Source organism: Acinonyx jubatus, chromosome D1 (genome assembly GCF_027475565.1).
Source record: "Acinonyx jubatus isolate Ajub_Pintada_27869175 chromosome D1, VMU_Ajub_asm_v1.0, whole genome shotgun sequence".
In the NCBI taxonomy this organism is placed as follows: Eukaryota; Metazoa; Chordata; class Mammalia; order Carnivora; family Felidae; genus Acinonyx; species Acinonyx jubatus.
In genome coordinates, this window is record NC_069390.1 from 591,314 (window position 1) to 619,275 (window position 27,962).

At 62.5% G+C, this 27,962-nt stretch overlaps 1 protein-coding gene across 3 annotated transcripts; it reads right to left on the reverse strand.

Annotated features, from left to right (window-relative positions):
• Window positions 1-1,557: 1,557 nt before the first annotated feature.
• Window positions 1,558-27,214, reverse strand: CHID1 (chitinase domain containing 1). Of its 3 annotated transcripts, XM_053202718.1 has the most exons (14): window positions 27,066-27,213; window positions 24,397-24,546; window positions 21,197-21,350; window positions 20,518-20,667; window positions 20,126-20,258; window positions 19,360-19,404; window positions 18,784-18,890; window positions 18,341-18,402; window positions 15,517-15,609; window positions 10,728-10,829; window positions 10,015-10,170; window positions 2,213-2,293; window positions 1,927-1,969; window positions 1,558-1,740 (listed from the first exon to the last, which is right to left on the reverse strand). In XM_053202718.1, the coding sequence occupies exons 3-14, from the start codon at window positions 21,305-21,307 to the stop codon at window positions 1,642-1,644; spliced, it is 1,182 nt and encodes a 393-aa protein (XP_053058693.1). In that variant the 5' UTR covers window positions 21,308-21,350; window positions 24,397-24,546; window positions 27,066-27,213; the 3' UTR covers window positions 1,558-1,641. The 3 variants fall into 3 exon arrangements, with proteins under 3 accessions (XP_053058693.1, XP_026907210.1, XP_026907211.1); XM_027051409.2 differs by lacking the exon at window positions 24,397-24,546 and having other exon boundaries at window positions 27,066-27,214; XM_027051410.2 differs by lacking the exons at window positions 24,397-24,546; window positions 27,066-27,213 and having other exon boundaries at window positions 20,077-20,258; window positions 21,197-21,338.
• Between the last annotated feature and the right edge of the window lie 748 nt (window positions 27,215-27,962).

Here is a 27,962-nt window from a genome sequence, read left to right on the forward strand (position 1 = left end):
ACAGACCCACGTGTAAGCTCCTCGCTGGACCGACGGAGGAGGCTTGTCCCTCGCTCGCAGCCCACGTGAGCCCTCAGGCTCCAGCCCGCACCCCACTTCCCCCGGGGCCCGCAAACTGCCTTGGCAGCCATGCTCCCCAGGGTCCCCACCCTCCGGCCAAACCCCACCTGCTGCCTGTACTTGGTCTCCAGATTCACTTTTCTCACTGTGGGCACCCCGGGGGTCTGACCTCAGGGCCCCTCTCCTGGCTCCCACCCCCCTTCACTGGTCCCGTCTTCCGAAGCCCCACTGAGGAGCTCCCCCCACGCACACCCAGTGTCTTGTCACCTGCCTGGCTCCACGCCCACTGATCCTGACATCCCGTGAGCCCAACTCTGGAGCGGACTTCTAGACACCCTACAACCCAGCACCCCAGCCCTGGCGGGGGGAGGGGACTGGCCTGTGCCTACAGCTCCGTCCAGTGCTCCTGCCTGTTGCCAGGGTGTCTGTGTGGGGCCCTATGTGCCGGTCAGTGTCCCCGTCCCACAAGCAGACAGGCACACGTGTGAACACGTGCACACAGGCACATACGCACCTGTGGAAGCCGGGCACACGGATTTCTGGTACAACACTTCCCCCACCAGTCCTCTTATTCAGGCCCCACCCTGTGAGCAGGTCTGGGGGTCAGGAGTGGGGTAGCTGGCAGAGCCTGTCCCCCTGGAGACGGGGTTCCTCCCTAGGGCGGCTGCGGGAGGGGAGGGTGGCTCCAGCAAGGAACTGGAAGACCCAAGGCCCTGCCCCTCCTAACACACAACCTCCCCCTTGGGGCCCTTCTGGCTTCTCGTCCACCCCACGACCCCCAGCTTGGAGCTCTAAGCCCAAGGGTGTGAGGGAAACCAGAGCCGTGGGGCGGCCGCACACTCACACGCGGCGTCTGGCCGGTTGGTCTGGGCGGGCAGGGCTCTGGCTCCGGGCCCTGGACTGTCATGGTTCCCACGGGGTTCTGCTGCTTGGAGCCTACGAAGGTTAATTACTGGGGAGGAGGCGTGAGCAGCCCTTCTGGCTGGGGGGCCGGGGGGCAGAGTCTTTGGCTACCGGCAATCCCAGCATTTCTCCTGATGTTTCATACTGGGAGCCAGGTTACCCTGTGGGTGGAAACTGATCACACGGCCCATGGGTGCCAGAGGGCTCCCAGGGGTCTTTCTGTTGCCCCCGTGGGGTCCAGGGCCTCTGGGGACAGGAAGAACCTTTCTGAGCCCAGCTTTCTACAGCGACGCCTACACCCTTGCCGTGTGCAGCTTGGTAAGTGGACTGAGCCAGCACGGGCAGTGAGAGGCCAAGGCCCCTCTGTGCAGCCCTGGGCTGACACTAGGTCCTACTAGGGGCCTGGGGTCCACACGTGAGAGGGCCTCCTGGTCCTGCCCCAACCTGGCCAACGACCGGCAGCAGTGAGGGCTGGGTGGGAGGGGCCTGGGTTCTCAGGCACCGCCCCCCCCCCCCGACTACCCCTCCCCACATCGCTCACGAGGCCTGGGTCCCGGGCCCCCTCTACCACCGCTCGAGGACCACAGCAGAAACTGAACAGAAAAGAAGAGTCTGTATTTTGCTTATCAACTGGTCACTCCACTGCTCAGGAAAGCACACGTCCGCTTGGAGCCAGGCCTAGAGCAGGTCGTAGAAGTAATCCAGGCCCTGGCCCAGCTCCCACATGGACACTCCGACGCCCAGCTCCCTGGCCAGCTCCAGCCGCACCTGCACAGACTGCAGGCCCCGGGAAGCGTCAGCCCCACCTCTCACCCCCTGGCAGCCCCCCACCCCGGCCGCCAGGGAGTAGCAGGTCAGGCCCCGAGCTGACCTCCGCTGCTCACCGAGGGTAAGGGTCACTGTGGGGGGAGGGGTGTGGTACCTGCGCCCCCACCCCCAGCACAAAGGCGGGCCCATGAGTACCTTCAGAGTTGGGTAGAAGACGATGTGCCTCCCTCCGCGGCTTCTGCAAAAGGATGAGCCTTCTGCCTCTGCCCACCTCAGCTTCTCCCAACCCCACCCAACGTGGAAGTGTGGGGTGCTCCTCCCTGTCAGCAGAAGCCTCAGGTCCTGCTGGAAACGCCGCCCCACGGGTCCGCTCCTTGGGCCGGATCAGCCCTCGGGCGCAGGGGTCGAGCGCAAGGCCCTGGGGCCCTTGGCCAGCCTGGGCATGCACAGCCCTCACCTAGGGCCTCCTCCGGACACTCACTTCTTGTACTCGAAGAAGTGTTCTGCTGCCTGGCTGTCCCACATGATCCGGGGCCTGTGGTCCTTCAGCATCTGGATGTACCTGCAGGGAACCGGGCACAGGTGTGGGAGTCCTCGAGACAGCCTGACACCGGGAGGGTCACGGTGGCTGAGGCTGTCACAGTCGGGCGAGGACCACACGTGTGCCCCGGACACAAGTACAGGAACACAGGATGGGGCACGGGACACTGCCCCCCGTGAATGTGCACTAGGTGTGGGGGATGGTCAGAGATGCGACAGATGGCTCCGATCTCAGGAGCCTGTGAGCTCACTGCTCTGGGCTGTGCAGGTGGGAGAGAGACTGCACCAAGGGGCTGGGTGTCCTGACCAGGCCTCTTGCTGTGACATCTGCACCGTGAGTGTCCAAGTGGACAGAGTGAGGGCACCTGCACTCAGGGTGTGGCCTCTGTAAGGTACACAGAGCAGACCAGGCACGCGACTGCCCTGAGCGCCACAGGAAGTGTGCGGGGCATTCAGGTCAAACCACAGGCCTCTGAGGAAGAGCGGGCCTGGGGACAGTCCCCGGAGGTCCCCAGCCCAGCTCTCTGGGGCCAGCAGGCAGGGGCAGTGGTTTCCGTGCCCTTCCGGAGGCCAGGCTGCCCCAGCGTTGCCTTTCTTGCCGTGGACAGGGCTGCCTCACACCCACAGCAGTCCTTTCTGACTACCAGGAGCCAGGGGCTTGAGACTGCGCCCCCCGGCCCCCTAGACGCATGCAGAGGACAGGTGACTTCCCAAGGTGCCGTGGGGCCAGGAGGGCCGGGCCTCCCAGTAGCGGGTTCGTGAGTGCCCCTTGGCAGACAAGTGCCGGACAGGAGGGGACGGGTACCTGCTGGCAAGGGGGGCGCCTTGCAAGTCCAACCACCCAACATTAGCGGATTACCCTTAATTAAAACAAGGTTCTTGGTTCGCTCACATTATTTGCAATTTTTGGTCTGAGGTCTCTGTGAGAATCCAGGACGTGCAGGGCAGAGCATGCAGGGCCAGACGGGAGGGTGTGTGTGGGGGGTAAAGGACAGGGCATTTGACCCAGGCTGCCCCTGAGTCCCCAGGGTCCCAAGCCAGGGTAGTGGGCAGATGCTGCAGGATGGGCCCTGGCTGGGGGGTGGAGGGCACGGAGGCTGGGGTCGCTCCCCTCTAGGTGACATGATAGGGGGCACACAGGACCCGTGCTCACCTTAGTGCAGCCCCAGGGACACAGAGAGGCCAGTGGGGAGCAAACCCTGGGGAGGGCACAGTTGGGCACAGACCAGAGCTGGGAGGGGAGGGTCTGAGAGGGAGAGGAGGCAAACGAGGAGGTGGGAGCCAGAGAGAGAAGCAAGCGGGGAAATACTTCAAAAGTGAGGGCGGCAGCATTTCCCCAAACTGACCCAAGTGAGCCCTCAGCCGCACACCGCACGGCTCTGGTTGCAAGAACCGCCCAGACCAGGTGAGCCCGCAGACAGAACGCAAACTGGGGTCGCTGGGGTGGGGGTGGGGGGTACTGCCAAGAGGGCCCAAGGGTGCTTTTTGGGGGAGGAAAGCGTGGAATTTGAGGTGCTGGCTGCACAATTTTGAGACAAACGCCCCGGCACCCACCCTCTGAAACGGCAAGTTTATGGAGTGTGGAACCCCCCCCCCAAAAAAGGTACAAGACCTAGCCTGAGGGTTCCAGGAACGTCAGGGAGAGAACATTCCTCACCAGGATGAGGACATTCCTGGGCCTTATGGGGGAGCGGGGCGGGGGGGGGGGGGGGGACAGGGACACCCATGGAGACCAACCAGCAGTGGCTCAGAGAAAGGGTCCGACGGAAATGGCAATGAGGGTGCACGTGTGCGGGACCACCACAGAGGGAGGGGGGTGCCTCCCACCCCAAAGGAAACTGGCATGTGGCTTCTCACCTTCACCGGTGGGACCTGAGGTCTCCCTGCACTCAGTGCAGGAGCCCTGCCCCACACGACCAGAGGCACAGGACGGGCTGGACCGAGTCTAAGCCACCCACTCGTGCCGGACCCGCCCACACCCCAGCCTCGGGAGGGGTCCCTGCCAGCCCAGACCCGACCTCCCATTGGCAAGGGGGCCTGATAAACACGCAGAGGGGGACCCACGTGCCCAGCGGCCTCTCCTTGTTACTGTTCCCACTGCCCACTGCCGCCAGAGTCCCCCGAGCTGCCCCCGCCCCCACTGGCCCGGCAGCTATGTCCCTGGGGCTGGGCCCTTGCTGCGTCTTCTCGGGCTAGATGTGGACGGGGTAGGGTCTCCCTGACGCAGGCCCGTGCCATGAGCCGCTCCTCTGTGGGTGACACGAGGGCCCTTGCCTGCAGGCCCCACCCACAGGCAGCAGGGCTCCTCCCCAGCTGCCCAGCTGCCTTTCATGGGCTAGGCCTGGAGGAGAACCTCCAAAGTGAGACAGGCCCACAGCAGAAGACCCCTGGGGAGCTGAGCAGGGACAAAGGCAACTCTAAAGCCAAGCAGGGCACACAAGGAGGCCAGGGCTGAGACACAAGACCCGGGTGCCCGGAGGCAGGACCTAGCAGAAGGAAAGGAAGACACAGACCAAGGCACGAAGACAGAGAAGGCACAGAGCCACAGGAAGGCGGCCGTGAGAAGCCACCCAGGGAGGCCGCCGAAGGGAGACCAGGCACAGGACAGCGACACCCACGGAGCAGGCATCCCCACGAGGTTCCCTGACAGCTCCCTGCCCACGGGGCCTCACACAGACCTGCTGTCCTCAACTGGGGGGAGCTGGGTGCCCAGCACCGTCGTCTGGGGCTGGCAGGTCACAGGGACTGGCCTCACTGGGAAGCATCCTTCCCCGAGCCCCTGGCACCCTGGCTCTCAAGGAGACTTCCAAGCATGACCTGCCCTTTCCGGACCCAGCTGGCTGTGCTCCAGCTGGGGATGCCCAGGCAGGGGCAGGAGATGGCCCAGCAGGGTGGGGATTGCCGGCCCGGAAGGTACATAACAGGGGCCCATGTGGATTGGTGCCGGGTACCTTGTGGGGCCAGGCTGGGCCTGCCAAGGAAGCAGGACAGCCTCTCAGGAGAGGGGCTTTGCAGGCACGGGGACCCGCAGACGAGCACCTAGACTCGTGCTACCTCCTGGGGCATTTCACAGCTGCCCAAACTCCCTGAAGTTAGGGAGTGAGCAGGCCATACAGAGGAGCCTGGACACGGCCAGGACAAGGCCCACGTGTGGCCCAGGGATGGCCAACAGAGACTAGTGAGTTGGGAGGGAGGGAAACTCAGGATGTGAAGCAACAGCCACTGCAGACTGGGGCCCCCTGAGGTCCCTTTGGCGGGCACAGAACACTAGCCTGGCTGGCAGAGGCCGGGAGACCACACGCCGGGCCTGAGGGGGCTGGCCTCCTGCCCCACCACGGGGTCCTGGCTCTGTCTGAGGCCGAGCAGATGGTGAGGCGGCCGATCCCCCACTGCCCTGGAAGAGGCGGAGGACACCTGCCACAAAGGGCCAGGTCTCCGTGCCGGAGCAGCCAAGACAGGGAGGGCACATAATCCTGGAGCAGGCTGCAGGGGCTTCCGTCAGCGCCAAAGCTGGAGAGAGCCTGAGTGACCGTGGGGCTCACCGGCGGCCTACACCTGGCCCGATGTCACCTGCATGGGGAGCAGGGCCTGCCGCAGCAGGTTTCGCGGGGGAGCGGGGGAGTGGGGGGGAGGACTGGCCAGGGTGGCATCCTGGTGAACTGCATTTCTAGGGTGCTGCTCCTGAGCCCTCCCCTCCCCCCGCAAACAAAGGCATCAGTGTAGAGCCAGCCGAGCTCTTCCGTCTGGCTCGCTGGATCAGAGAGACGCGGCCCTGAGAGGGGCATGTGTGTCAGGCCTTCCTTCCCTGAAGGCCAGGAGGAGTGCCCGCAAGAGTCAGGCTGTGGGCAGAGGACCCCCACGGGGGCCCAAGGGGTGCTTCACTGTTGGCGTCCCTGTTGGTGTTGCAGGGGTCGGGGGCACTTGGGGGCAGGGGGGCCTCTGCCGGGTGTGGGGAGAAGGCTCACACCACATTGGGGCCAGCGTCCGTCGCCCCATTTGGGTGTGTCCTCCGTCTGCACCAGGAGCTGCTGTCATTCTACGACTTCCTTCCTGGACTGCAGCTCTCACCCTGGGACTGGCCTGTAGGGGAGGTGACCCCTCTCCAGGCTGGGCTCCCCTCTCCTGGAGGGGGTGCCCCTTCTGATCCCCCTCAGCCCTGCAAGTCCTCCACGGGGCCAGCTCCCTGTGACGTGAACCCCAGGGAAGGTGCTGCACCGGGAATCGTGCTCCGCTTGAGACCCTGCTTTGGCAAAGGTCCCCCATCGCTGAGTCTGGCCGCGTTGGGGGGCCTGTGGGGAGTGGCCTCGTGAGGGCTGCGTGCCTGCCCCTCCCCCACCTTGTCTGGGGCCGAGGCTCCCTCCTTAGAACAGCAGCTCTCTCTGCCCTGGGGAGTCTGTGCCCTGAGGCCCTTTGACCCGCAGCCTGAGGTGGCCCGGGGGATAAGGAGAGTCCCAGGAGCCACCATCAGGATGGCAGAGTCTCTTGCCGGGTCTCAGGGCACCAAGCCGGGCCCCATTCTACAGCTCGGCAGGAAGGGGCCTGGGGTGGAGAAGAACACAGCCGGGTCCGTGCAGGGGACCCTGGGGCAGCCCTCCACTATGGCCCTCCCCGGACGCAGACTCGACCCCTCCTCTCCTCCAAGTCCCCAGGCGAGGCAGCGCCTGGTGCCCGGAGGCTGTGGCACTGACCCTCTCTGCTTGCCACAGGCCTCTCATTCTGTGAGGCCCCTTAGCCCCTCTCTGTGGGGCAAACCCACCAGGTAGGGCCTGTGAGGTGTGTAAGCCGTGGCCCTGCTGAGCGGAAGCTGGGGGCTGGAGTGCTGTCTGCTCGCGGGATCCTGGGAGGCGAGGCAGGGGAGGGGGGTGAGCACTCACACCCCTGGGCCGTGTATGTGGGGTTAACAAGCCTGACACTCCACCTGCCATCGTGCTGCAGGGCCAGAGTTTAGTGAATAAACAGTAACTCTCCACCCTTCAGGTGGGGACAGAGATGAACAGTGTCCCCCAGATTCCTATGTTGGGGTCCTGACCCCCAGCACCCCAGAATACGACTGTACGTGAAGATGGAGACTTTACGCAGGTGATTGAGGTAATACGGGGCCATCGGGGTGGGCCCTGATCCCAGGTGACGGGGATCTTTAGGAGAAGTGGGGATCAGGACACAGACACGAGCAGAGGTTTGACCCCGTGAGGACACTGGGAGAGGACAGCCATCCACACCCAAGGAGAGAGGCCTCTGGAGGCCCCGGCCCGGCCCACACCTGGACCTGGGGCTCCGGCCTCCAGGACTGGGGGACGGTGACCATCTGAGGTTCAAGCCCCACGTGTGGTGTGCGCACGGCAGCACAGGTGGCTGAGCGGCACCGCAAGGCTAAGCCCCTGCCCCCCACAGGCCTGGGCCAGCGGAGCCCGAGGCTGGAGCAGAGGCGGGTGGGGGCGTGGGGGCCCTGCATGATGCCTCCCTCAGCAGCAGGGGTTCATCCTCCTACCCCTGGCTGACCGGTCGGCAGCTCCCTGGAATCCTGGGGCCCGGTGCTGGGAGCCCGAGCTCTGGATGGGGCTCTGCCCACTGCCTCCTTGGGCCAGGCACCCGGTCAAGGCTGTGGGGAAGAGCGGAGACACCAGCAATGCTTCTGGAATTTTCTCAGCAATCCCATGTCAGAGAAGTGCATTAGGGGACCCGACCGGAAGGACAGATAGACAGGAAGGGGGAGCTCTCAGGGAGGGGTGGCCGGGTGCCGAGAAGCCCACTCTGCTGTTGGGAGATGGGGCAACGCCCCAGCGATTGGCCAGGCACCACAGCAGCCCTCCCGGAGCCGGGGAGCTGCTCCTCGGCCTTCCCTCCCCAGCTCCTGCCATTCACGCCACATCCACGCCGTGTCCACGCCACTTCCCAAGGCCCTTCTCAGCAGAGAGAGGCAGATCCAGGTTTAGGGACACAGAATGTGCCCAATGCCAGGGGCCAGGACAGGCGTGGGCAGCACAGACCCCAGCACCAGCTGTGTACCCAGAGGACACGGTCCTGGCAGGGTGACCACTTCCGAGCGTGGCCGATCTCGGGGTTCGTGGAGGGGCCGTGGAGGGACAGCTGAGGTGAGGGGTGGCTTTGGGCCCTCATGGGCACTGTTCCTTGTCCTGTAGGCCCAGCGACAGAGCAGGAGGGGCCTAGAGGAAACAGAAGCCCCCCAGCCCGCTGGGCAAGTGACTGGGAGCAGCCCCTTCAAACCCACGAGTGCAGTCAAGGGCCAACCAGGCAGCCCCCGTCCCTCCACCGAGGCACAGCGACGGGAGCAGCCACGGACGGCAGCCCACCCCCCACCCCCCGCCCCACCTTGCCTGACATGCCGTGTGCCTGATGGTGGCAGCCCAACTGGTGACCCACAGAGACCCTCCCTGCAAGGACAGCAGGCTGCAACAGGCGTGCACCCACGTCACAGCGTCTGGACCCGCTCTCCATGGCCGGCTCACACGGTTCCCCGGCACCCGAACAAAGATTGAGAAGATTCAGCGCCAAGGCGCCCAGCGCCCAACAAGGCAAAATTCACAATGTCTGGCGTCCCACCTAGAGGCCCCAGTCTGCAGAGCTTGGGCCAGTCGGGAACCTGGGAAGGAGAGCCACCAGCTGAGCGGACCCAGGACGGGCCTGCCTCGGAGTGCGACTGTCACAGCCCAGCCCACACGTGCAAAGTGCAGGACACGCAGAAAACCCAGTGTGAACTTCAGGATGTGACGGGGAAGCACAGGCTGCAACACCACGGAAGGCGCGACAGAGACACCAGTCAGCGCCCCTGACAAGGCCGACAAACATCCCACAAAAGGAAAAACAAAACGAGTATCGGGGGCAGGAGACAAATCAAGTGACCTCACACATGCTTGAGGGCCCGAAAAAGAAGACAAAGGGACAGAAAAAAACATTTGAAGAAACCAGCCAAAAATCTTCCAAATTTCACGAAAAGTACAAATACACAGGTCCCAAAAGCTCAATGAAAACCAAGTGCAAAACACATAAAACCTCAGGAAATCGCGTGATAATCAAATCCCACCGGGCGTGGTGGGGGCGGTCTGGCTGGACAGGACAGCTTAGAACCACACCCCTAGCAACAGTATCTTCCAGAAAACCAACGCAAAACAAAGCTGAAAAGAATTCGATACCAGCCAGGGCACCTGGGTGACAGTCAGTTAAGCATCTGACTCTTAATTTCGGCTCAGGTTATGGGTTGGAGCCCTCCATCGGGCTCTGTGCTGACACCGCGGGGCCTGCCTGGGACTCTTTCTCTACCCCTCCCCTGCTCACGCCCTCTCTTTCTCTCAAAATAAATGAAGTTAAAAAGAAAAACAAAAAAACACCACTAAGAAAAACAACTTTGATACCAACGGACTCGAAAGGCAAGAGACCTCGGGGGCTGTCGGGCAGGAGACGATGCCAAGTACAAGTGCGGATGTGTATGAGCGCCTCTCAGGCCAGGCCCATGTGCCCTCGCTGTCGGGAGGTGGTCTGCGTGCCCACGGACGGGGGGTGATCTCAAGGCGGGGGTCCCAGCTGCGGTGCTGGGATGGGGCCCCCAAACCAACAGGCTCAGAGGCTCCGCCTACAGGCACCAGGCGTGTGGGGTCAGACTGCCCCAGGCCTTCTCCCTTGCTCTAAGCCACCACCTCCAGGAGACACACAGACCCACTGGAATGAGGGCCAGGGGCGCAGGACAGCACCGGAGGTCACCCACGTAGTGGGGAGCCCTGGGCTCACCTGGTTCCGACGACCGGCTCACGGGCATCCCTGGAGGCTGCATAGTCCATGCCATAGAGGTTGAGCCCCAGGAGGATCTTGCTCCGCCACTTGGACTTGGGGTCCAGGACCTGGACGCAGGCTCGAACCCAAGACAACGGTGCATTGGGACCGGGCCTGCAGGGGTGAGAGGGGAGTGGGATTCAGCAGCAGGCAGAGGTGTCAGGCAGGGGCAGGATGGGAAGGAGGGTAGCAGACAGCAGGCCTCCCAAAGTGGCTTCCAGCTGGACCCGTGCCGGCATTTGCTACGCCCGGGGCCTCCACGGGGGACAGAAACGGCAGTGGGCAGCACTGTGACATGTCTGCACCCGAGGCTCCCTTCGAGGCAGTGACCCCCACCCACGGGAGCAACTTCTTGGCAATAAGGCGGGTCCGGTGCCAGCGGCCACTGTGCTGGCACAGGTGGACAACCCAGGACGGTGGTCCCGTGAGGGCTGCCCACTGCCCTCTCTCACAGGCCCCCAAAACGTGAAGGCTGCCCAATGCAGGGGCAATCGTGGGCTTCGGGTCCTCTGTGACCCTGGAGCCAAGAGCTGACAGCGGCAGGGCCCCAAGCACGCCGGCAGGAAGCCAGGCCTTGTCCCTCTGAGTGTCCAGCGTCCAGGCCCCAGAGGAGGCAAGCACCTCTGCGCCAAGCCATGGAGCTCACGGGGTCCCTTGGTGCCCACACTCACTGCTGCGCTGTGGGGTAGTCATAGGTCATAAGGCTGAAGCCATCCAGCACGGGGGCCAGCTGCTCGAACTCCTTGTGAGTGAACATGCCCAGCTGGTCAGTCCTGCAGAGAGAAGCATGGCTGCCACTGCCCACCTCTCACAGCCCAGCTGACACCTGAGTCCAACTGAGGACAGAGCCAGCTGCCGGTGGGGGGGGGGGGGGGGCGGGAGAGAAGGGAGAGCTCCCAGACCATGCTGCTTCCACCCTATACCCTGGGAGGGGGGCAGTCACTTTCCCTGCAAGGTAACTTGTCACTCAGTTATAGGACAGCGCCCACAGCGGTCAGGGCCACATTCCCAGAGCAGGGGTGGGCCGGGAAGATCAGCAGGTCGAGCCCAATGTCGAAGGTCAAGCAAAGGCTCATTTCTCTCTCTGTCCCCGCCCTCCATGCCACGCATCCAAGGGCACCACGAGATCAGCCCAGCTCCGGGACAGCCCCATTCCCACCGGTGGGCGTGGGTGCCCCAGGTAAGCTGAGAGCCCAGGTGGTCCATCGTCTAGCCCACGGCTGTGCCCGCAGCAATGCTGGAGACTGCAGCATCCCCAGGAGGACTCTCCACCTGAGACAGGACCCCCCTTCTCAGCCTGCACCCCCAAAACCCTGGTCAAGCATGTCTGCAGGGACCTCAGTGATGGTCATCCCTTCCACAGGACCTTGTCTGAAGGCCGCCCCACTCCAGCCCAGAGCAAAGCTTCTCCAGTTGCCTTTGGGGGGAGCAGCTAGGACGCCAGGCCCAGGCCCCCCAGAGACATGGGGCACCTGCAGGACCTGAAGAGAAGCAGAGCCAGCGGACGATGGCCTCACAGTCAGTCCCGACTCTGATGAGCACCAGACACAAAGGGGCACCCTGGGATGCACCTGGAGGCAAATACTTTGCTGGGCAACAACAGCCATGCTCCCCAATGGCCACACTTGGGACAGGCCCCCGAAGTGGACCAGAAGATGCCAAGTCCCAGCAAAAAGAAGACAGGCCATGGGCAGCCATGTGAATATATCGTGTACCCTTCGGGCCTTGGCCTGGAGCACCACAAGAACAGTGCGCGCATCAGCTTTAGGAAAACGCTTCCCATTTCAAAGGCTCACCTGTCTCAAGGTAGGACATTCACTTAAGGACCCATGGACACCTAGGTCCTGCCATTTCTGGATTCAGTGGCTCAGGAGGGAAAGCAGGGCTGTGGGCTGCTGTAGCATGGTCCAGCAGGGGGTGCGCCCCTTAGGCCCATGTCTCAGTTGCTGCAGTACCCAAGGGGCTTCTGGGGGGCCTGGCACCTTCCCTGCTCCACTGGGAGAGGGGACCCACCCAGGTGTGCAGGGAAAGCCAGCTTGCGGCAGGACCCCGGCGGGCATGAGGCCCAGAGAAATGAGCTGGGAGAAGGCCCTACCAGACCCGCTTTCGTGCCCGCCACTGCTCGGAGCAGACACTCCTGATGACAAGCCACGGGGGACAGGGAGCTATAGGTTTTCAATACTCTGCCCCGAGAAGTCCACAGTTTAGGGAGGACTGCTGAGGTCTAGAGCAGACATGACTCCTTGAGCCTCTCCTCCTTTGCTAATTCCAGTGGCTGCCCTGTCAGGGGTGGTTTCCAGAAGCTTCATGGAGTCCATCCACAGTCTGCCCTCCCCTGTGCCCACCATACCCTTCCTGGGTTATCTAGCTCTTCCGGGCTGGTCCTCCATATGGTCGCCTGCCACAAGCTGGACTCCCACACCCTCCTGGGACGGCCCTGGTCTGCAGACGCTTGTTCCCAAATCACTTTCTTCCCAGCGTGGGCATTCCTCCTTTCTGGAAGGCTGAGACCCCACAGCTGCCAGCAACGAGGCGGGAGGGCACTGCAGATGAGGGGTGGGCCCAGCAAACCTCGTGCGGCCCTGGCCTCCCTCTCCAGGCTGCCAGATGGCGGACATGCAGTGCGCCTCTAGAGAGTTTCTCCTGGACACTGACATCACTGGCCTGGATGGGGGGTGGCCCACTGTCCCACCTGGGGGTCTATCTTCTGCTCAACCTTCTTCCTGGCAGCTCCCTTCTGTGTGCCTCTAGGGCCTTGTCCCTCCCCCAGGACTCCCAACCCTCTGTCCCTCATTCCCTCCCGCTTCATCCCCACGTGGTGGACACCTCCCTCCTTCATCACCCTGACTGGCTGCCATGTCGGGGGCTGAGCCCCATTGCTGCAGTCACCCCCACCTCTCATGGGGCCAAGTGGTCTCTTCTCCAGAAAGGGTCCTGTCCTATCTCCCCAGTTCTCAAACCCCCCATGGCCCTGCGCAAGTAGCTTGACCCTCCACCTCCCTCCCCTGCTGGTATCTTCCCCCAGACACCACAAATCAGCCACCTACCAGCGGTCAACCTCAAGTCCTCCCCCTGACCAGCCCTCCCCAGGCTGACCCTCCCTGGGGTCGGTGCAGGCTCTGTGAATGGCCACTGGCTCCCGCCACCAGCCATGCTGCCCAGCCCCTGAACACCAGCCACAGAGCTGCCCCCATAGTAGCCCTGATGGGGCACCTAACTGGTGACGTGTGGAAGGCGGGGTCACCGTCCACATTCTTGCTGTTGGAGCACGGACGCCTGCCCCCCCCACGTGCCCGGTCACCCAGCCCCTGCCTGCCTGTCACCTACTCAGCCCTGTGGCTCTTCCTCCACCCGGAGCTGGTGTCTCCACCCGCACGTGAGGCTGACGAAAAGTTCCAGAGTACCAGGTCTGCTGGAGGCAAGGCTGTGACCTTGAGGGCAGGGCTCAAGGTCAACATGGCTACCTGAGCCAACAGTCCCAGACATAGCCCACAGCAGGAAAAAGGCACCGCAGACTCCCTCCGGGAGCTGCTGTTCTGTGGGCTGCAGCCAGTCCTCTGACGAGAATGCCAAGAGGCACTGGGCTTGTCCATTAGGGCGGCCATCTGCGAGCGTGTGGGGTAAACGCCAACAAGACGGACGAGCTCCTGTGGGGTACCGCCAGCCGGAGCCTCGGGGGGAAAAGGCTGGGCTGGCTCACAGCTGGGACAGCACAGCCCGTGAGCCCATCAGCGCCCAGAACCCCCCACCCTCAGTGCTGACCACACTGGCCACGGTCCCTCCCTCTGGGCAGCCCCCCTCAGCTGCCACTGTCCTCTCACGGTGGCTGCAGGATGAGGGGCCGGTCACGCACTTTCTGCCTAGGTGCCAGGAGCCCAGGTAAGGTAAGAGTAAGATACCTGGGCACAGAGGGCACCAGCGGGAAAGCCAGGCCTGGGGTGGCCCCTCAGGGGGCTCCAGCCCCTTTACCTTCCCACAGTCCAGCACACCCTCTGAGACCCTGCCCCACACATGCGTCAGACACTGCCAGGCTCTGGGGAGGGGTGGGGGGTAGGGGCGCTGCAGGACTGGGTAGCACCTGCTCTTAGCCTAAGATGCCCCCAGCCTCTAGGAGCTTACCTTCGCCGATAGCACCTCCTGCACCCATCCCACAGATGGCTCCTGAGCCCAGAGGACAACAGGGTCTCCACCCGGCCAAGTACCTCCCACCCCCAAACCACCCACAGAAACTGGGAGACCCAGGAAATGGGCACCAAGCACCTATAGCCATGCCCGCAGGCTCTAGAGAGTCTGCCACTCGGCCTTCCCAGGGCACGAGCTCCTCTTCAGCCCCAGGTCCAGCTCCAACCTCAGAGTCCCAAGAGCCCACCCCATGACACACGTGCACCCCCCACATATTCACAAACATGCACACACACTCTGCGTGTGGGAGGAAGGACAGACAGGTGGGCCTCTGGCTGGGCTCCCTCCTGGGCTGAGCACTACCCTCCCTGCTCCGTGAGGGAGATGCCGGCCTGTGGGACCCTCCCCACCCACAGTGAGGCCTGGGGGCACAGGTGTGAACCTCACTCCCACTGCAGCCCACCCTGATGGACCAAGGACCCTGAAAGTGTCGGGGGGAAACTCAGATGGCAGGCTGACGCCCAGGAGATGCAAAGGGCATGGGGTACCACAGCCCTAAACCACGTGCCCAGGCCTCGGGTGGCATGCGCTGGCTGCCAGGGGGCATGAAGGCCAGGCAGGCCTGCCCCCAGGGAACATCTGTCTCAGTTGCTGGAGTGACCCGCAGACTCCGGATGAGCGTCAACTGGCACTTCTATGAACCCATCAGCCTGTGAACCACGGCGGGACGTCACAGGCCCCAGAGGCCCACCCGTGCTGCTCCCGCTCAACAGCTGGGTGGGCCAGCTGCTTCCTTCCAGGGCAGCAGGTGGGAGCCCAGTGGGTACCTGTGGGCTGAAGGGCTGGGCTGGCAAAGGCCAGACAGAGGCCCCTGTTGGTCCCGCCTGGGCCTTTGTGGTCCCCTCCCCAACAAGGCCCTGCCATTTGACCCTGGGTCTGCCCTCAGTCCTCACCATAGATCTGGAGCCTCTCTGGTGCCCAGCACTGGGTAATAATACCCTGGGCAGAGGGGCCGTGGTCCCAACAACTAGGGCCTGGGCGGCTCCACCTCCCTGTTCCCTAGGTTCCAGAAGGGTTGCCCTATTGGGCTGGGAAGGGGGAACAGTCAGGCTTTGGGAAGGTGCTGTGACCACAGCCCTGACCTCCCAAGGGCACGGCAGGTGTGGACTGGTCCTAAAGCTCTACACTGTGGCAAGACTACACCTGACAATGGGAGTATCTATAAGATGCAGCCCCTCAAATTCAGGAACTTCCAGAACCTTCCAACATTTGGGAAAAGGGTAGCGCGTGCCCAGGGGGTTGACCTGGGTCCCCGGCCACAGCGAGCATGGCACTTACCCGGGAGTGACGGCCGGCGGGATGACCAGGATGGCCAGCAGCCGGGCCTGGTGCAGGGCTTCAGCCAGGTGGGTGAGCATGTGGATGAGGCCCCTGCAAAGAACCAGGAGCTCAAGAACAGGAAGTCAACGGGTTTGACCCAGACCCGCTACAGGGCAGGAGCCCCGTCATGGGCACCTTCTGCCCTGGAGGTATGGGCTCCAGAGGCCCTGTGCACTTCACACACTCGAGCACCAGGGCAGCCCAGCAGGCCCCGTGGGGGTCACCTCCCACCCGAAGCGGGCTGATCCCTGGCCTTCTGTGCCCAGGATCACCCTGAGAATGACATGAGGAATAAAGGGCTGTCTGGGCAGCACCCCATCACATCTCCCAGACACACCGTCTGGCCAGGGGGTGACCTGCTGGTGGCTGGGTCAGCCCAGGCCATCAAACACTCAGGACCGGAACACTGAGGGCAGCTCCACCAACCAGGTCTTGTGCTGAGGGGGGAGCCCAGCCCCCTCACGTGGCCACCCTCAGCCTGGAAGACACAGCCGTCTGTCCCAGGCAGGGATGCACCTCCAGTCCTGGGACACACAGGAGCAGCACCTGTGGGTAGGTGTCATGTAGCACTCTCCACTTGTGCCTGGACATGTCTCAGCAGGGAGTGGGCCACCAGATGGGGGACAGGGAGGGAGGCGGTGCCATGGGCTCCTCCAGCCCCTAGAGTCACAGCAGGGATGCCCAGTGGAACGGAGACTAGCGCAGCTCCAAGCATCACCTGGAAGCGTCTGTCAGGCACCCCAGTCTCCCTCATGTCACCGACAGGTTCTGGGATGGCCCCATGCTCTGGGCGTTCACTCTGGCCTGGCCCTGCCAACACTGTGAGAGCACAGCGAGCCCTCCCCCCAGAGGGTCCGGGGCACTCTCACTTTCACTGGCCCCCCGTGTGGCCAGGGCATGGCGCCCAGTGCCCGCCTCCAGGCCCCACCAGCATGGCCCTGGTGGTCTTGACGGGAACGGGTGGTCACTGACGGCCAGACCGGGCTCAGTGGAGGTGATCCCTGCTACCATGGTGACTCTCCCAGAAGGAGGCAACTTGGGCTGTGGTCAGGCTCACCCCTGGGGAGCACATGCTTCCATCAGCTCTGCCAACAGCTGTCACATTGAAGCACAATCACTGTCACTTGCTCTCCTGGCTTTCTGGATGGCCCCGGGGCTGCATCTTTGTGGGACGGAAAGGGTGGTCTCGTGCCTCTGGGGCAGCACCCACCAACTGGGAACCTACGGTCACCCCTGTGCTGGGGAACAGGCCTGCCACACCCTGGGTATGCATGGAGGGGACCTGGCCACTTGCTAGGTCTGGGCATCATCCCTGCCTGCTCTACTGGCTCAGGTCACTTGCTCTTCCCCACAGGACTTCTGTGGGACACGGGTGTCACGGAGCTGCTCTGCCACTGTCCCCATCATACACAGGCCATGTGCCCCAGAGCATCTGCCACAATGGCCTTTCCAGGCTGACCTTTGCAGAAGGAAACAGTGCCCTTGGACGCCTAGTCAGAAGCCCCAACGAGGGTGACAGGTGGGGACGGCCTCATGAAATGTTCCCATCATGCCTCGCCACAGCCAGGCCCATTCCATCCTGGGAGACGGCTCCCAGGTAGCAACGTGCCCACAGCCATCTGCCAGACTGGCTCCTCTCTGCCCTACTCCACCTGGCCCCCTGCCTGCCCTGCCAACCGCCCCCTCATCACATGCCTGCTACATCCTGGCTGTGCCTCAGGTAAACCCCCTCCCCGTGCTGCGAGCCCAGGCAGAATGCAGCTGTCTGGTGAGAAGCTGAATCAGAGGTGATGGAAGGTCACCTTGGTAGGGCCTCTGCCCTGCAAAGATCACAAGAGATCCTTGGGAGGAGAGGTGTGTGTGGCGGGGGGGGGGGGGGGCGTCTGCCAACAGCCAGAGCCCCTGATACACTGGCCCTGTGCCAGCTCCCGATAAACACAGCAAGTCACTCGACTCAGCTCTTGTCGTCTCCATGCGTCGTCCTGCACAAACTGGGCCTTAGGGCCCTCCCGGGGCTAGGGGCTTGCACCCAAGTGGGCTGGGAGCCCCAGACACAGGCCAGAGCCAACAACACGCCCTCCCCCTGCACGTGGAGACCAGAGACCGGCTTGGGGACACCATCTCTGAGTGGGCAGAGAAGGGACTGCGGCTGCAGGACAGGAGGGGGGACGCCTTGCGGGGAGCCCTAGCCCAGTGTTCGCTGCTGGGGAAGCAAGGGCGGGGGGCTCGGGCTTTGAGCTGGGACTCCTTCAGGCGGGGAAGTGGAGGCAGGCCGTTTTCGGAACTGCCGGTGGCCGGATGCCAGCCTCTGCCACCCCCAGCACCACGCGGGCCTCCCCACCGCTCTGCCCCCACTTCCCCGACAGAGGCAGGCAGTGGCTGCCGCAGGAGGCACTGCACCACTCCCCGGTCACTCGGGTGCCCCTGTGAGGCGCGCAGGCAGTGTCTGTGGGCCTGGGCAGCCGGCTTTCCTCCCAGATGACTCCGCTGCCCGGCTGACCGCTTTTCCTTGTCCCCAGGAAGGCTTTGTGGGGCTCAGCAGAGGCGTCTGGGCTGGTGTCACCGCCCAGGCCCCCATCTTCCCATAGGGTACTCTTGGGTGACGTCGATCACGTGGCCTTTACCACCCACACAGGCGTCCGGGCCCTCAGAGCAGCACGGTCAGAGCCAGACGCTGGTCCCTGGCTGTTCCTGAGGTGCTGTCCCTGTCCCCCTATGATGGCCCTCCCTCAGTCCTCCCTCCAGGACACTTGGGGGCCAGGAGAGCACAGAGCCCACTCACGTGTGCTTTTGGCTCAGCAGCTGGCTCCAGACCTCCACCACGAAGCCGTCAAAGTGCTGGCTCTGAAAAGGCACAGGGCAGGTGAATGCGGGTCCGATGACGCTGGTGGGACGGGTGGGAAGGCAACGCGGAGCCAGCCACCAGCACCCATGCAGTGAGGTCACGGCAGGCCCAGAAGCCCCTCTTAGAAGGAGGCAATGTGGGGGTCCCCATAGGATCCAGGAACAGAGGGACCAGGTGCTCACATGTCTTGTCCCCTCACACGCCTCCTCCCCAACCCCAACCCTGGGGACCTGAAGAACCGGCAGGGCGGGCGCCCTCCCAGGAGGGCAGCTGGCCGTCACCCGAGGGAAGCCTTCCTGGCCCAGGCGAAGACCAGGGCAGCAGGCCTCACCCCAGGGGACGTCTGTGGTCAAGGCGAAGACCAGGGCAGCCGGCCTCACCTTGGCCACCTGAACGATGGTCTTGCCCAGCTCCTCTACCTCGTCCTCGCTGTCCAAGACACTCCCAAAGTCCTCGTGAGTCCAGTCCTCGAATAGGAGTCGGGGCACTTGGGGGACAGACCCGCACACAGATGGTGACCCTCCTGTGCTTGGCCCTGCCCCCAGAGCGACCCTCGGCCATCAGAGCAGAGTGAGCACACGGCTAGGCACCCACAAGGCCTGGTGGGGGGAGGGGGGGCGGTAGGTGGTACTGACCTCTTCCCCCTCACCCCCCACGTCCCCGAGTGCCCGGACCCCCAGCTCCTTCAGCAACTCGCTGGCTGGCTCTTGCTGTACCGTCCTCCCCACCGGAACCCCCCCCACCCCTGCCATGGCTCCTCCTGCTCGGCCATCACCTGCTCCTTTGCTCCAATCCCCACACCCTGCTAGTCCCATCTGCACTCTGGGAACACCCTGGCCAGCTGCATGCTCCAGGACGGGTGGGGCTGATGTCATTCTGTCTAGTCCTGCCAGGGACACACACGGTGTGTGGCTGAAGGGCTGGGAGCCCCGCCAACCCAGGCCCACCAGACTTACCTATACGTAAGCCCTTGGCCTGTTTCCTGACTGCCCGCATCCACCCTGTGGGACGGGGAGAGGACAGTCGGTGCAGGGACACAGCCCCTTGCCCGCATGAAGACCCAGCCCACCCCCAAGGAAGAAAACGCCGGGCCCCATGCGACGGGGGTGCAGAAAGGCAGAACCAGGAGAGAATCTGTGGGTCCAGCCCCCTCCTCCTCCCACTCCTGCCCCCCCCTTCCCCCCCTCCTCCCTATGCAGAGCAGTCAGGACGGGTCAGACCCCTGGGCCAGTAGGGGGGACATCGTGGCATCGGCCCCATCTGGGGAAAAGTGGCCTCCAAGGGGGCTGGGACTGTTTCTCGGAGCTGAGGGGGGCCCGAGGCCCCAGTCCCAGTGCTACCCAGTGTGTCCTCGGGCACTGCCCTCCCAGCATCGAAGAGCGGCTTCGGGGCTCAGATCTCCACAAGTAGCTAACGCACCCTCTCTCCAAACCCGAAAGGGGGGCAGTTAAGGGAATTCGGGTGCATGCTCACGGAAGCGGCTGCCGCGGCTGTCGAGACAGCCACGCCCTCCCAGACACCTCTTCCCTGGACCGGTGTACAAACTGCCGAGGGGAGCAAGGTTGTGGCCGATGCCAGACAGTTGTCACACTGACACACACACTCAGCTCCACACGCACTTCCAGACACACAGAATCACATCCTCGTGCTCGCACACACGGACGGGCACTCACACCCTTGTGGGCCCTCAGGACGAGCACAGATGGGCAGCAACGTGAGAACCTTGGTCCACGTCGTGAAGGCCTGTGACTTCGAACATCTCCCGACCGCGCCGCTTAAGCTGCAGCCACACGGGCGAGATCTGCGTGAATTTGCCCCCGAAGACCTTTGCAACATCATAGCCGTGGCTGTTCCACTGGCAGAAAATGGAGAACAGGTGAACAGGCTTGCAGCTGGGGACAGAGGGCCCTTGAGACACCTCTGCAATGGGACACCACAGAACCGCCTGTGCTGTGCAGGATTAGTCCCAGAAAACCCTCGGCATGACTCTCACTTCTTCGGGAGGCCTCTCTCCCGCTGCACCTGCACGGCGGTAGCCCAGGGAGGTGAGGACAAAGACCCCAGTGGCCGCCTCGCCCTCGGGACCTCCCCATCCACCCCAGGGCCTGGCTTACTGGAGTGACGTAGCCCAGGACGTCCCCAGCAAAGTGCCTCTCCCGGGCCTTAGGTGAGCAGTAGCTACGATGCTCCAGAACCACATCCTCAGCCCTAAGGTCCGTCACCACCAGACCCCGGTCTTGGACCGGCTTCTCTGAAAACTGGGTCTGAAACAAAAGCGACAGGAGAAGGTGGTCAGGGTCTGTCGTCAGGCAGGACACGGGGCCCCGAGCAGCAGCAGCGGTCTTCTCCCGAGCCAGGCACCACGTCCTGGGGTCAACACGGTGCCGCTGACCAGAGCCCACCAGACAGGCCCACCCTTGGAGGCTCACTCTCCCATCCCAGAAAAATGGCGCAAGGGCACAGTGCATCTCATGTCCGATCCGTTCGACCGCTGTGAACATCACAGAAATGCGCCAGGCAAGACGAGAGGGCGCAGGCATGGGAAAAAGCAGAGGACGGGTGAGGGCTGAAATTTGGGCCGGTGGGGGAGGTGGGCACACCCTCAGCCCCAGCACCAGAAGCCGCTCCCTCCCTCCCAGGCCATCCGGCCAGAGCCCCTGGCAGCGCTGGCCAGCTGCCAAGAAGGCCAAGGCCCCAGCATCCTGGCTCACAGACCGCCCCATCACAGGCCTTGGCGCATGGCTCCCGTGGGCAGGAAGAAGGCACGGAGGGCCAGCCCCTAAGCACGCTTACCTTCTCCAGCAGTGTCTTCGAGGCGGCCTTCTTGGCATCTGACTTGGACAGAGTAGTATGAACAGAGCTGCAGGCCAGAGCGAGCCAGAGCGTGCTGAGGAGAGCCCTCATGGTGGCAGTGTCACAGTGCAGTCCGATCTCGGGGCCCGGGGGGCTGCAGAGAGAGCAGACCACATGACCACCGGCAGTGGGGTGCCCCCTCTGTCAAATGGAGCATCCAACAGGGCCTGGGTCCTCGTGGCACTGGGCCAGGCACTGGCCTCAGGGCAGAGCCCTACCCTGGGCCAGCCCCAGTGGCCTACCCAGCTTCCCGCACTGCTGCGCCCCTCGTTCCTCTCGGGTGCCCCAGAAAGGGGCCTCCCCTCCCCGTCGCCTCAGCCATCTATGAAAATGGTGACTGCCCTCCACCAACCCAAAGAAATTGGGCTACTGGAAGGTTAGGCATAAAATAAGCACCGCAGAAAGGACTAGAAGAAAATACGTAACTCGGGGCGGAGAAGGCTTTTCCAAACGTATCCGCAATGATGAAGGTTAGGAAAGAAAATGCCACCAGAATTCATTACGTCAAAATGTGACACTTTCAGAGCACCTGGGTGGCTCAGTCAGTTGGGTGTCTGACTCTTGATCTCAGTTCAGGTCATGATCTCACAGTCAGTTTGTGAGTTCAAGCCCTGCATCAGGCTCTGTGCCGACAGTGTGGAGGCTGCTTGGAATTCTGTCTCTCCTTCTCTCTGCCCCTTCCCCCACTTGCACTCTCTCTTTTTTCAAGATAAATGGATGAATTGTAAGGAAAAAAAATGTGACACTTTCATTTAGGAAACAAAAAAGAAATTTAAAGCAATAAACCAGAAAAAAAAATTAGAATAGACTTCACAACACATTTCTACCCATCATCTACCCATAACAAACAAAGAGCTCTTATAAGTCAACGACACTCCAATAAACACCCCATTATAAAAGGAAAATGAAGAGATACATTCGTATGTCCTAATGCACAAAAACCCCTAACTCTATAACACGCAGGTACTTCATACATACGTCCTATCATAAAGACACCCTGTAAAAAGGAATACCCCAGAATAGAAATACTCTAATACAGATATCCTGTAATAAAAATCCCGTAATATAGAAGTACCCCATATTATACATACCCCAAAATACAAAAATACCCTGTACTACAGAGATGCCTTATAATAGACAAGACACCCCGCAGCACCCAGAGATGCCCTGCAGTAAGTACACTAAATACTCTGTAGTATGCAGAGGTGCCCTGTAATACAGAGATACCCTGACAGATCCAGAGGTGCCCTGTAATATATGGAGATACTCTGCAATACCCAGAGATACTTTGTAATACCCAGAGGTGCCCTGTAATACCCAGAGATACCTTGTAATACCCAGAGGTGCCCTGTAATACCCAGAGATACCTTGTAATACCCAGAGGTGCCCTGTAATACAGAGATACCCTGACAGATCCAGAGGTGCCCTGTAATATATGGAGATACTCTGCAATACCCAGAGATACTTTGTAATACCCAGAGGTGCCCTGTAATACAGAGATACCCTGACAGATCCAGAGGTGCCCTGTAATATATGGAGATACTCTGCAATACCCAGAGATACTTTGTAATACCCAGAGGTGCCCTGTAATACCCAGAGATACCTTGTAATTCTCAGAGGTGCCCTGTAATACCCAGAGATGTCTTGTAATACCCAGAGGTGCCCTGTAATACAGAGATACCCTGACAGATCCAGAGGTGCCCTGTAACATATACGGAGATACTCTGTAATACCCAGAGATACTTTGTAACACCCAGAGGTGCCCTGTAATACCCAGAGATACCTTGCAATTCTCAGAGATGCCCTGTAATACCTAGAGGTGCTCTGTAATATGCAGAGGTGCCCTGTAATACCCAAAGATATCCTGTAATACCCAGAGGTGCCCTGTAGTACCTAGAGATGCCCTGCAATACGCAGAGATACCCTGAATACAGAGGTGCCCTAAGCCTGAGAAACAGCACCTCAGCTTCACAAGCAATCAAGGGAACAGACACTCAGTGCCGGGGAGGCCTAAAGAGAATGAAGCTAATGGCGTAACCTGGGCAGCAGCAATCCTCCCAAGCTCTTCCTGGGAATTCAAGTTGCAAAAATCTTTTTGGATGACAATCTGGTTGTAAATACACTTTCCAACATGTGTTTCCTGTTACAAATTACACTTTGAGGGACTTCCCCACTTATGTGAAAAATGCACGAGAAGGTTCACTGCCACTCTGTTTAAATGGTGACACACATTTCCCTACACGAGAATACCGACAGACGCTGTGAGGCTTGCAATGCACTGTTGGTGCAAATGCTACAAAATGTAAACACACACACACACACACACACACACACACCACAATCCCATCTTCACTGAAAAATTCCTGTGTATCGGGTGCCTGGGTGGCTCAGCCCATTAAGCATCTGACAATTTTGGCTCAGGTCATGATCTCATGGCACTGGGATCGAGTTCCACATCGGGCTCTGCACCTCTCTCAAAAATAAGGTTACGTACACACCATACAGAAAGTACGAAAGGGGACGCTAGAAGGCAAGTGAGCAGGCTATTCGGACTGCTGATCATTCTGATTTTGGCGTCAGCTGCTACTTTTTGGCTTTCCTGCACTGGACTTTCAGGAGCTGTGCAGTTCATTTTTGGGTTCTGCCCCCACCCCCAGCCCCCCGCAATTCTACTTCATGGCAGCGGAGTACCAGGCGGGCCCAGACTGGCTGGGGTCCTTCCCGAGGCTTTAAGGTGTGCAGGTGTTAAGTGTGCTGGTTGAGAGACAGCCCCTTCCAGACCAGCTAAGGAGCCACTTGGTGGCAGAGCCAGAGGAGACCCAGCAGGTCCTGGGGAACCAGCCCAGCTTCCTGCCCAGCAGGAAGGCACGTGGCCTCTCCCTCTGACTATGGGCATCCCTGGGGTCACCAGAGCTCTAGCCAGGCAGGGCGTGCCCTGTCAGGAGCTGGCAAAGTCAGGCCCTCTGCAGCACTCACCCCTTGATCCCCTCCACCCCGTTGACCTCCTGGCCAGGAGCCTGTTTCTACCCCCTCCAAAGCCCTCCTCCCTGCTTCACAGAGCAGCACAGCAGCACAACTTTGGGCTGTCACTTCCCTGGGCAGGTTTCTACACTGTGGCACCTGATACACCTACAGCATACCTGCGTGGGGCCACCTGGGGTGGCCTGGGGTGAGGAGCCCTGGAGGTCCCTCCCCACGAGGCAGGGAGGCACAGACAGCTGGCCCAAGGGCTTCGCAGGACAGAAGGGACAAAGCCGTGCAGAGGTGCAACAGGGGCAGCTCTGAAGGGGCTATGGGGAGGGAGACAAAGACCAGGTCAGACTGCCATCCTCTGCCCCCTCCCCACCCCTCCCCAGCAGCCCCTCTGCTGGGTGACTTTGTGGTATCAGAATCATCAAGGACAACAGCTCCTGCCGCCCTCCCTTCTGGTGACAACAGCTCGGACTTGGGCTCCCTCAGTCAGAGCAGGGGCGGGTGGACAATACTGATCCAGTCAGGCTGAGACTACGGCCACCAGGCTAGGAGGGGCTGGGGCTAGGAAGCCCAGCCACCGTGAGGCCAGAAAGGCACTTGAACCAATGTGCTTCCAGAACACAGGCCTTGCACAAGGGGCTGCAGAGCTGGGGTGGGTTCTACGCATGCAGGGACGCCTGTACCTGCTGGCTGAGCCACAGGGAGTGGGGGGGAGGCCCCCCATTTTTGACCCCAGCCCCTCTGGGTCTGCTCCATGACCTCAGGCTCCTTCTCAGCTCCAGGATAGAGGTCTGGGTCGCTGAGGATGGAAGGGGATGACAAACCAAGCGGGAGGGTGGTCCTCAAGCAATCCACAGTGGCCCAGGGTGTGCCCCAGCGGCTTTCTCGCCCTCTGTCCACGGCCTGCCACCCCGCCTGCTGCCCACCCACCCAGAGACCCTTCGGCCAGTGACTTGCCCGGCCCCTGACCTGAGGAAAGGGTGGAGATGGGGCCAGTCTGGGGAAGGACGACGGACCCCGCCAGCCTCTGTGCACAGCGGAGGGGAAAGTGGAAGGGGAGCCACACTGAGCTCAAGGCCTGAACTGGCACTGCCACACCATCCTGGCGGCAACGTGAGCAGGCTGCTCACGAGCGCTGGGGACACAGCGTGAGCTACCGTGACACGCGGGGGGCTCAAGCGGCAGCAACGCCCGGCCCCCTGCTGTGCAGCGTGGGCCCGGCCACCCTACCCCACGCCTGTGCCCCCTCGCGTCGGTGTTTCTTCCACACACACCAATGATCTCTGGGAGGCGCGGGTCCCGCAGGGTGCGGTGCGTAGCGACCCCTTCATGTCTGGGTCGCCCACAGGGCCCTTGGGAGGCAGGGGTCTCAGATCTGCGCTAACAACCGACAGCCCCACTATTCCAGGGGCTCCGAGCTCTGGGAGGACTGTCAGCAGCGTGTTGACCAAAGGACGGCGAATCACAGCAGTGACTTTCAGGTGGTGTTTGAGACCCAGGGTAAGAGTCGGCCGCGGCCCGGTGCACGTGTGCACCAGGGGGAAGCCGCTCATCAGAGCTAACCCTGCTCCGTGGCGCACGCACAATCCCTCTATTTCATTTTTAAGAAACGGAGATTTAGGGGCGCCTGGGTGGCTCAGTCAGTCACGTGTCCAACACTTGATCTCAGCTCACGTCGTGGTCTCAGGATTCATGAGATCGAGCCCAGTGGCGAGCTCTGCGCTGACAGCGTGGAACGTGGTTGGGATTCTCTCTCTGCCCCTCCCCCTGCTTGTGCTCGGTCTCTCTCAGAATAAACAAACATGAAAAAAAAATTGATTTTACCATCAAGTTGCTCTCACTATTCAGTGGTGTGCAGTTTGAGAACCGCGGACTGGTGGCGCCCCGGGGGGCGTGATCTACACGTGGCCGGACCACGAGCCAACTTGCTGGCTTACAGAGTGCTGCTGTTCCCCGGGGCAGGTCACGGCCACACCAGCCGTGGAGCCAACCGCATTCTTGGGCGAGGGCGAGCACGCTCTGGGGAGCGAAGGCCGCGGTGGGACGACCACAGCCCTGGTGACATCTATTGACATATGGACCACGTGCTCCACGTCGGGCTCTGGGACACAGGAAATGGAGTTCATGGCGCTCAGAGATGAAGAGTACGTGGCGCATGGCCACGGTGCCACCCTAACTCAACAGAGCTACGGACACAGGACGCCACCCGTGGCTCGAGGTCCAGTTCTGCCACCAGCCCACCCTCGCCGGCTCTGTGGGAAGCGAGGGGCCACGAGCCACCTCCTGCGTGGAAAGTCTACAGCTTCCAAGACACCGGGCTGAGCGAAGAGGGGTCCAGCCAAGTGCGCCCCAACCCAACCCGCACAGGGACACCTGGCCCGCGCTCCGGGGACTGGGCGGCCGCCACCCTCGGTGTCCCCCACCTCAGCCACACCGAGCGTGCTGGTCACACTCGCTGCCTCCAACTCGGGCCCTTACTCTCACGCCCTCGTGCCCAAATCTCACACCTCCACTCGCTCACACACCCGCTCACACCTGCCGTCTCACTCCCGGCCCACACGCACGCCCCCCCACCCGCTCACACCTGCTCTCACCCCCCCACACCCACCCCTCACACTCGCACCCGCTCTCACACCCATCCACACGCTCACTCCTGCCCCTCACACCTATCCCCCCACACCCACTCTCTCACACCCGCGCTCCCCCGCGCCCCCTGCCCGCACGCGCCCCCGGCGCGCCCACTTTGCGGCGCGGAACTGAGGCCGTGCGAGGAGGAGGAGCGGGCGCCGAGACGCGGGGCGCGGACGCCACCCCAGCCGGCCGCCGCGGGGCTCACCTTCATGTCCCGGAGGCCGGCCGGACCACCCTCGCGCGCGGACGGAAATCGCTCGCAGGCGCCGCCGGAAGTCCCGCCCCAGGACGCTGGCGCGTCGCCGCCGCGCACGGCACGCTGGGCCGGGGGCGGGGCCGAAGTCGGAGTGGCGGGGGGGGGGGCGGTCAAGGTAGGGGACTGGGTTCCGGGCGGCTGCTGGGGCCGGGGACCCGGGACCCGCGGTAGGGGCAGGGGGCGGGGTGGGGGTAAGGGCCGGGGCCGAGGGCAGGAGTAGGGCCGGGGCCCGGGTAGCGGCCAAAGCAGGGGGTCGAGGTAGGGGATGGGGCCCGGGCCGGGGCAGGAGCCGTGGCGGGGACAGGGGTCGGGGTAGGGGCCGGGGCAGTGAGGGGGCAGGGGGAGGAACCGAGGCTGGCGCTTCTGGGGAGGGCGGCACCCCGGCGATGCCGCGAGGCGGCCACGCAAGGACCGTCGGGAATCGCCTGACCCGGCGCCCCTCCTTCCCCACTGGTGGCCGCCCTCCAGCCTGTCCGTCCCCGACATCCCCCACATGTCCCTGAGTGAGCTCGGCCCAGTCCCCTGTCTCAGGCCGCGTCCGTGGGCCGGTGGTGCCCTAGGCCTCTGGATGGCCCCTGGATATCGAAAAGCCCGCAAAGCCAACACCCAGCGCTCTCTGTCCTGCCTCCAGGATCTGTGGCACCACCTTACGGTTCTCACAGGCTGGAGCCCCCCACCCCCGCCCGCCCCAGAGGCAAACAGAACCCCTCCGTCTCAGCCCGGGGCCGCAACGTGGCCAGCAGTTTTCATCACAAGGCATTTTACACTTGATACAAGCTGACAGACGCCCCCCTCCCCCCCCCCCCCCCCCCATCCCTAGCTGTTCCCAGCAGTTTCCTGCAGAAA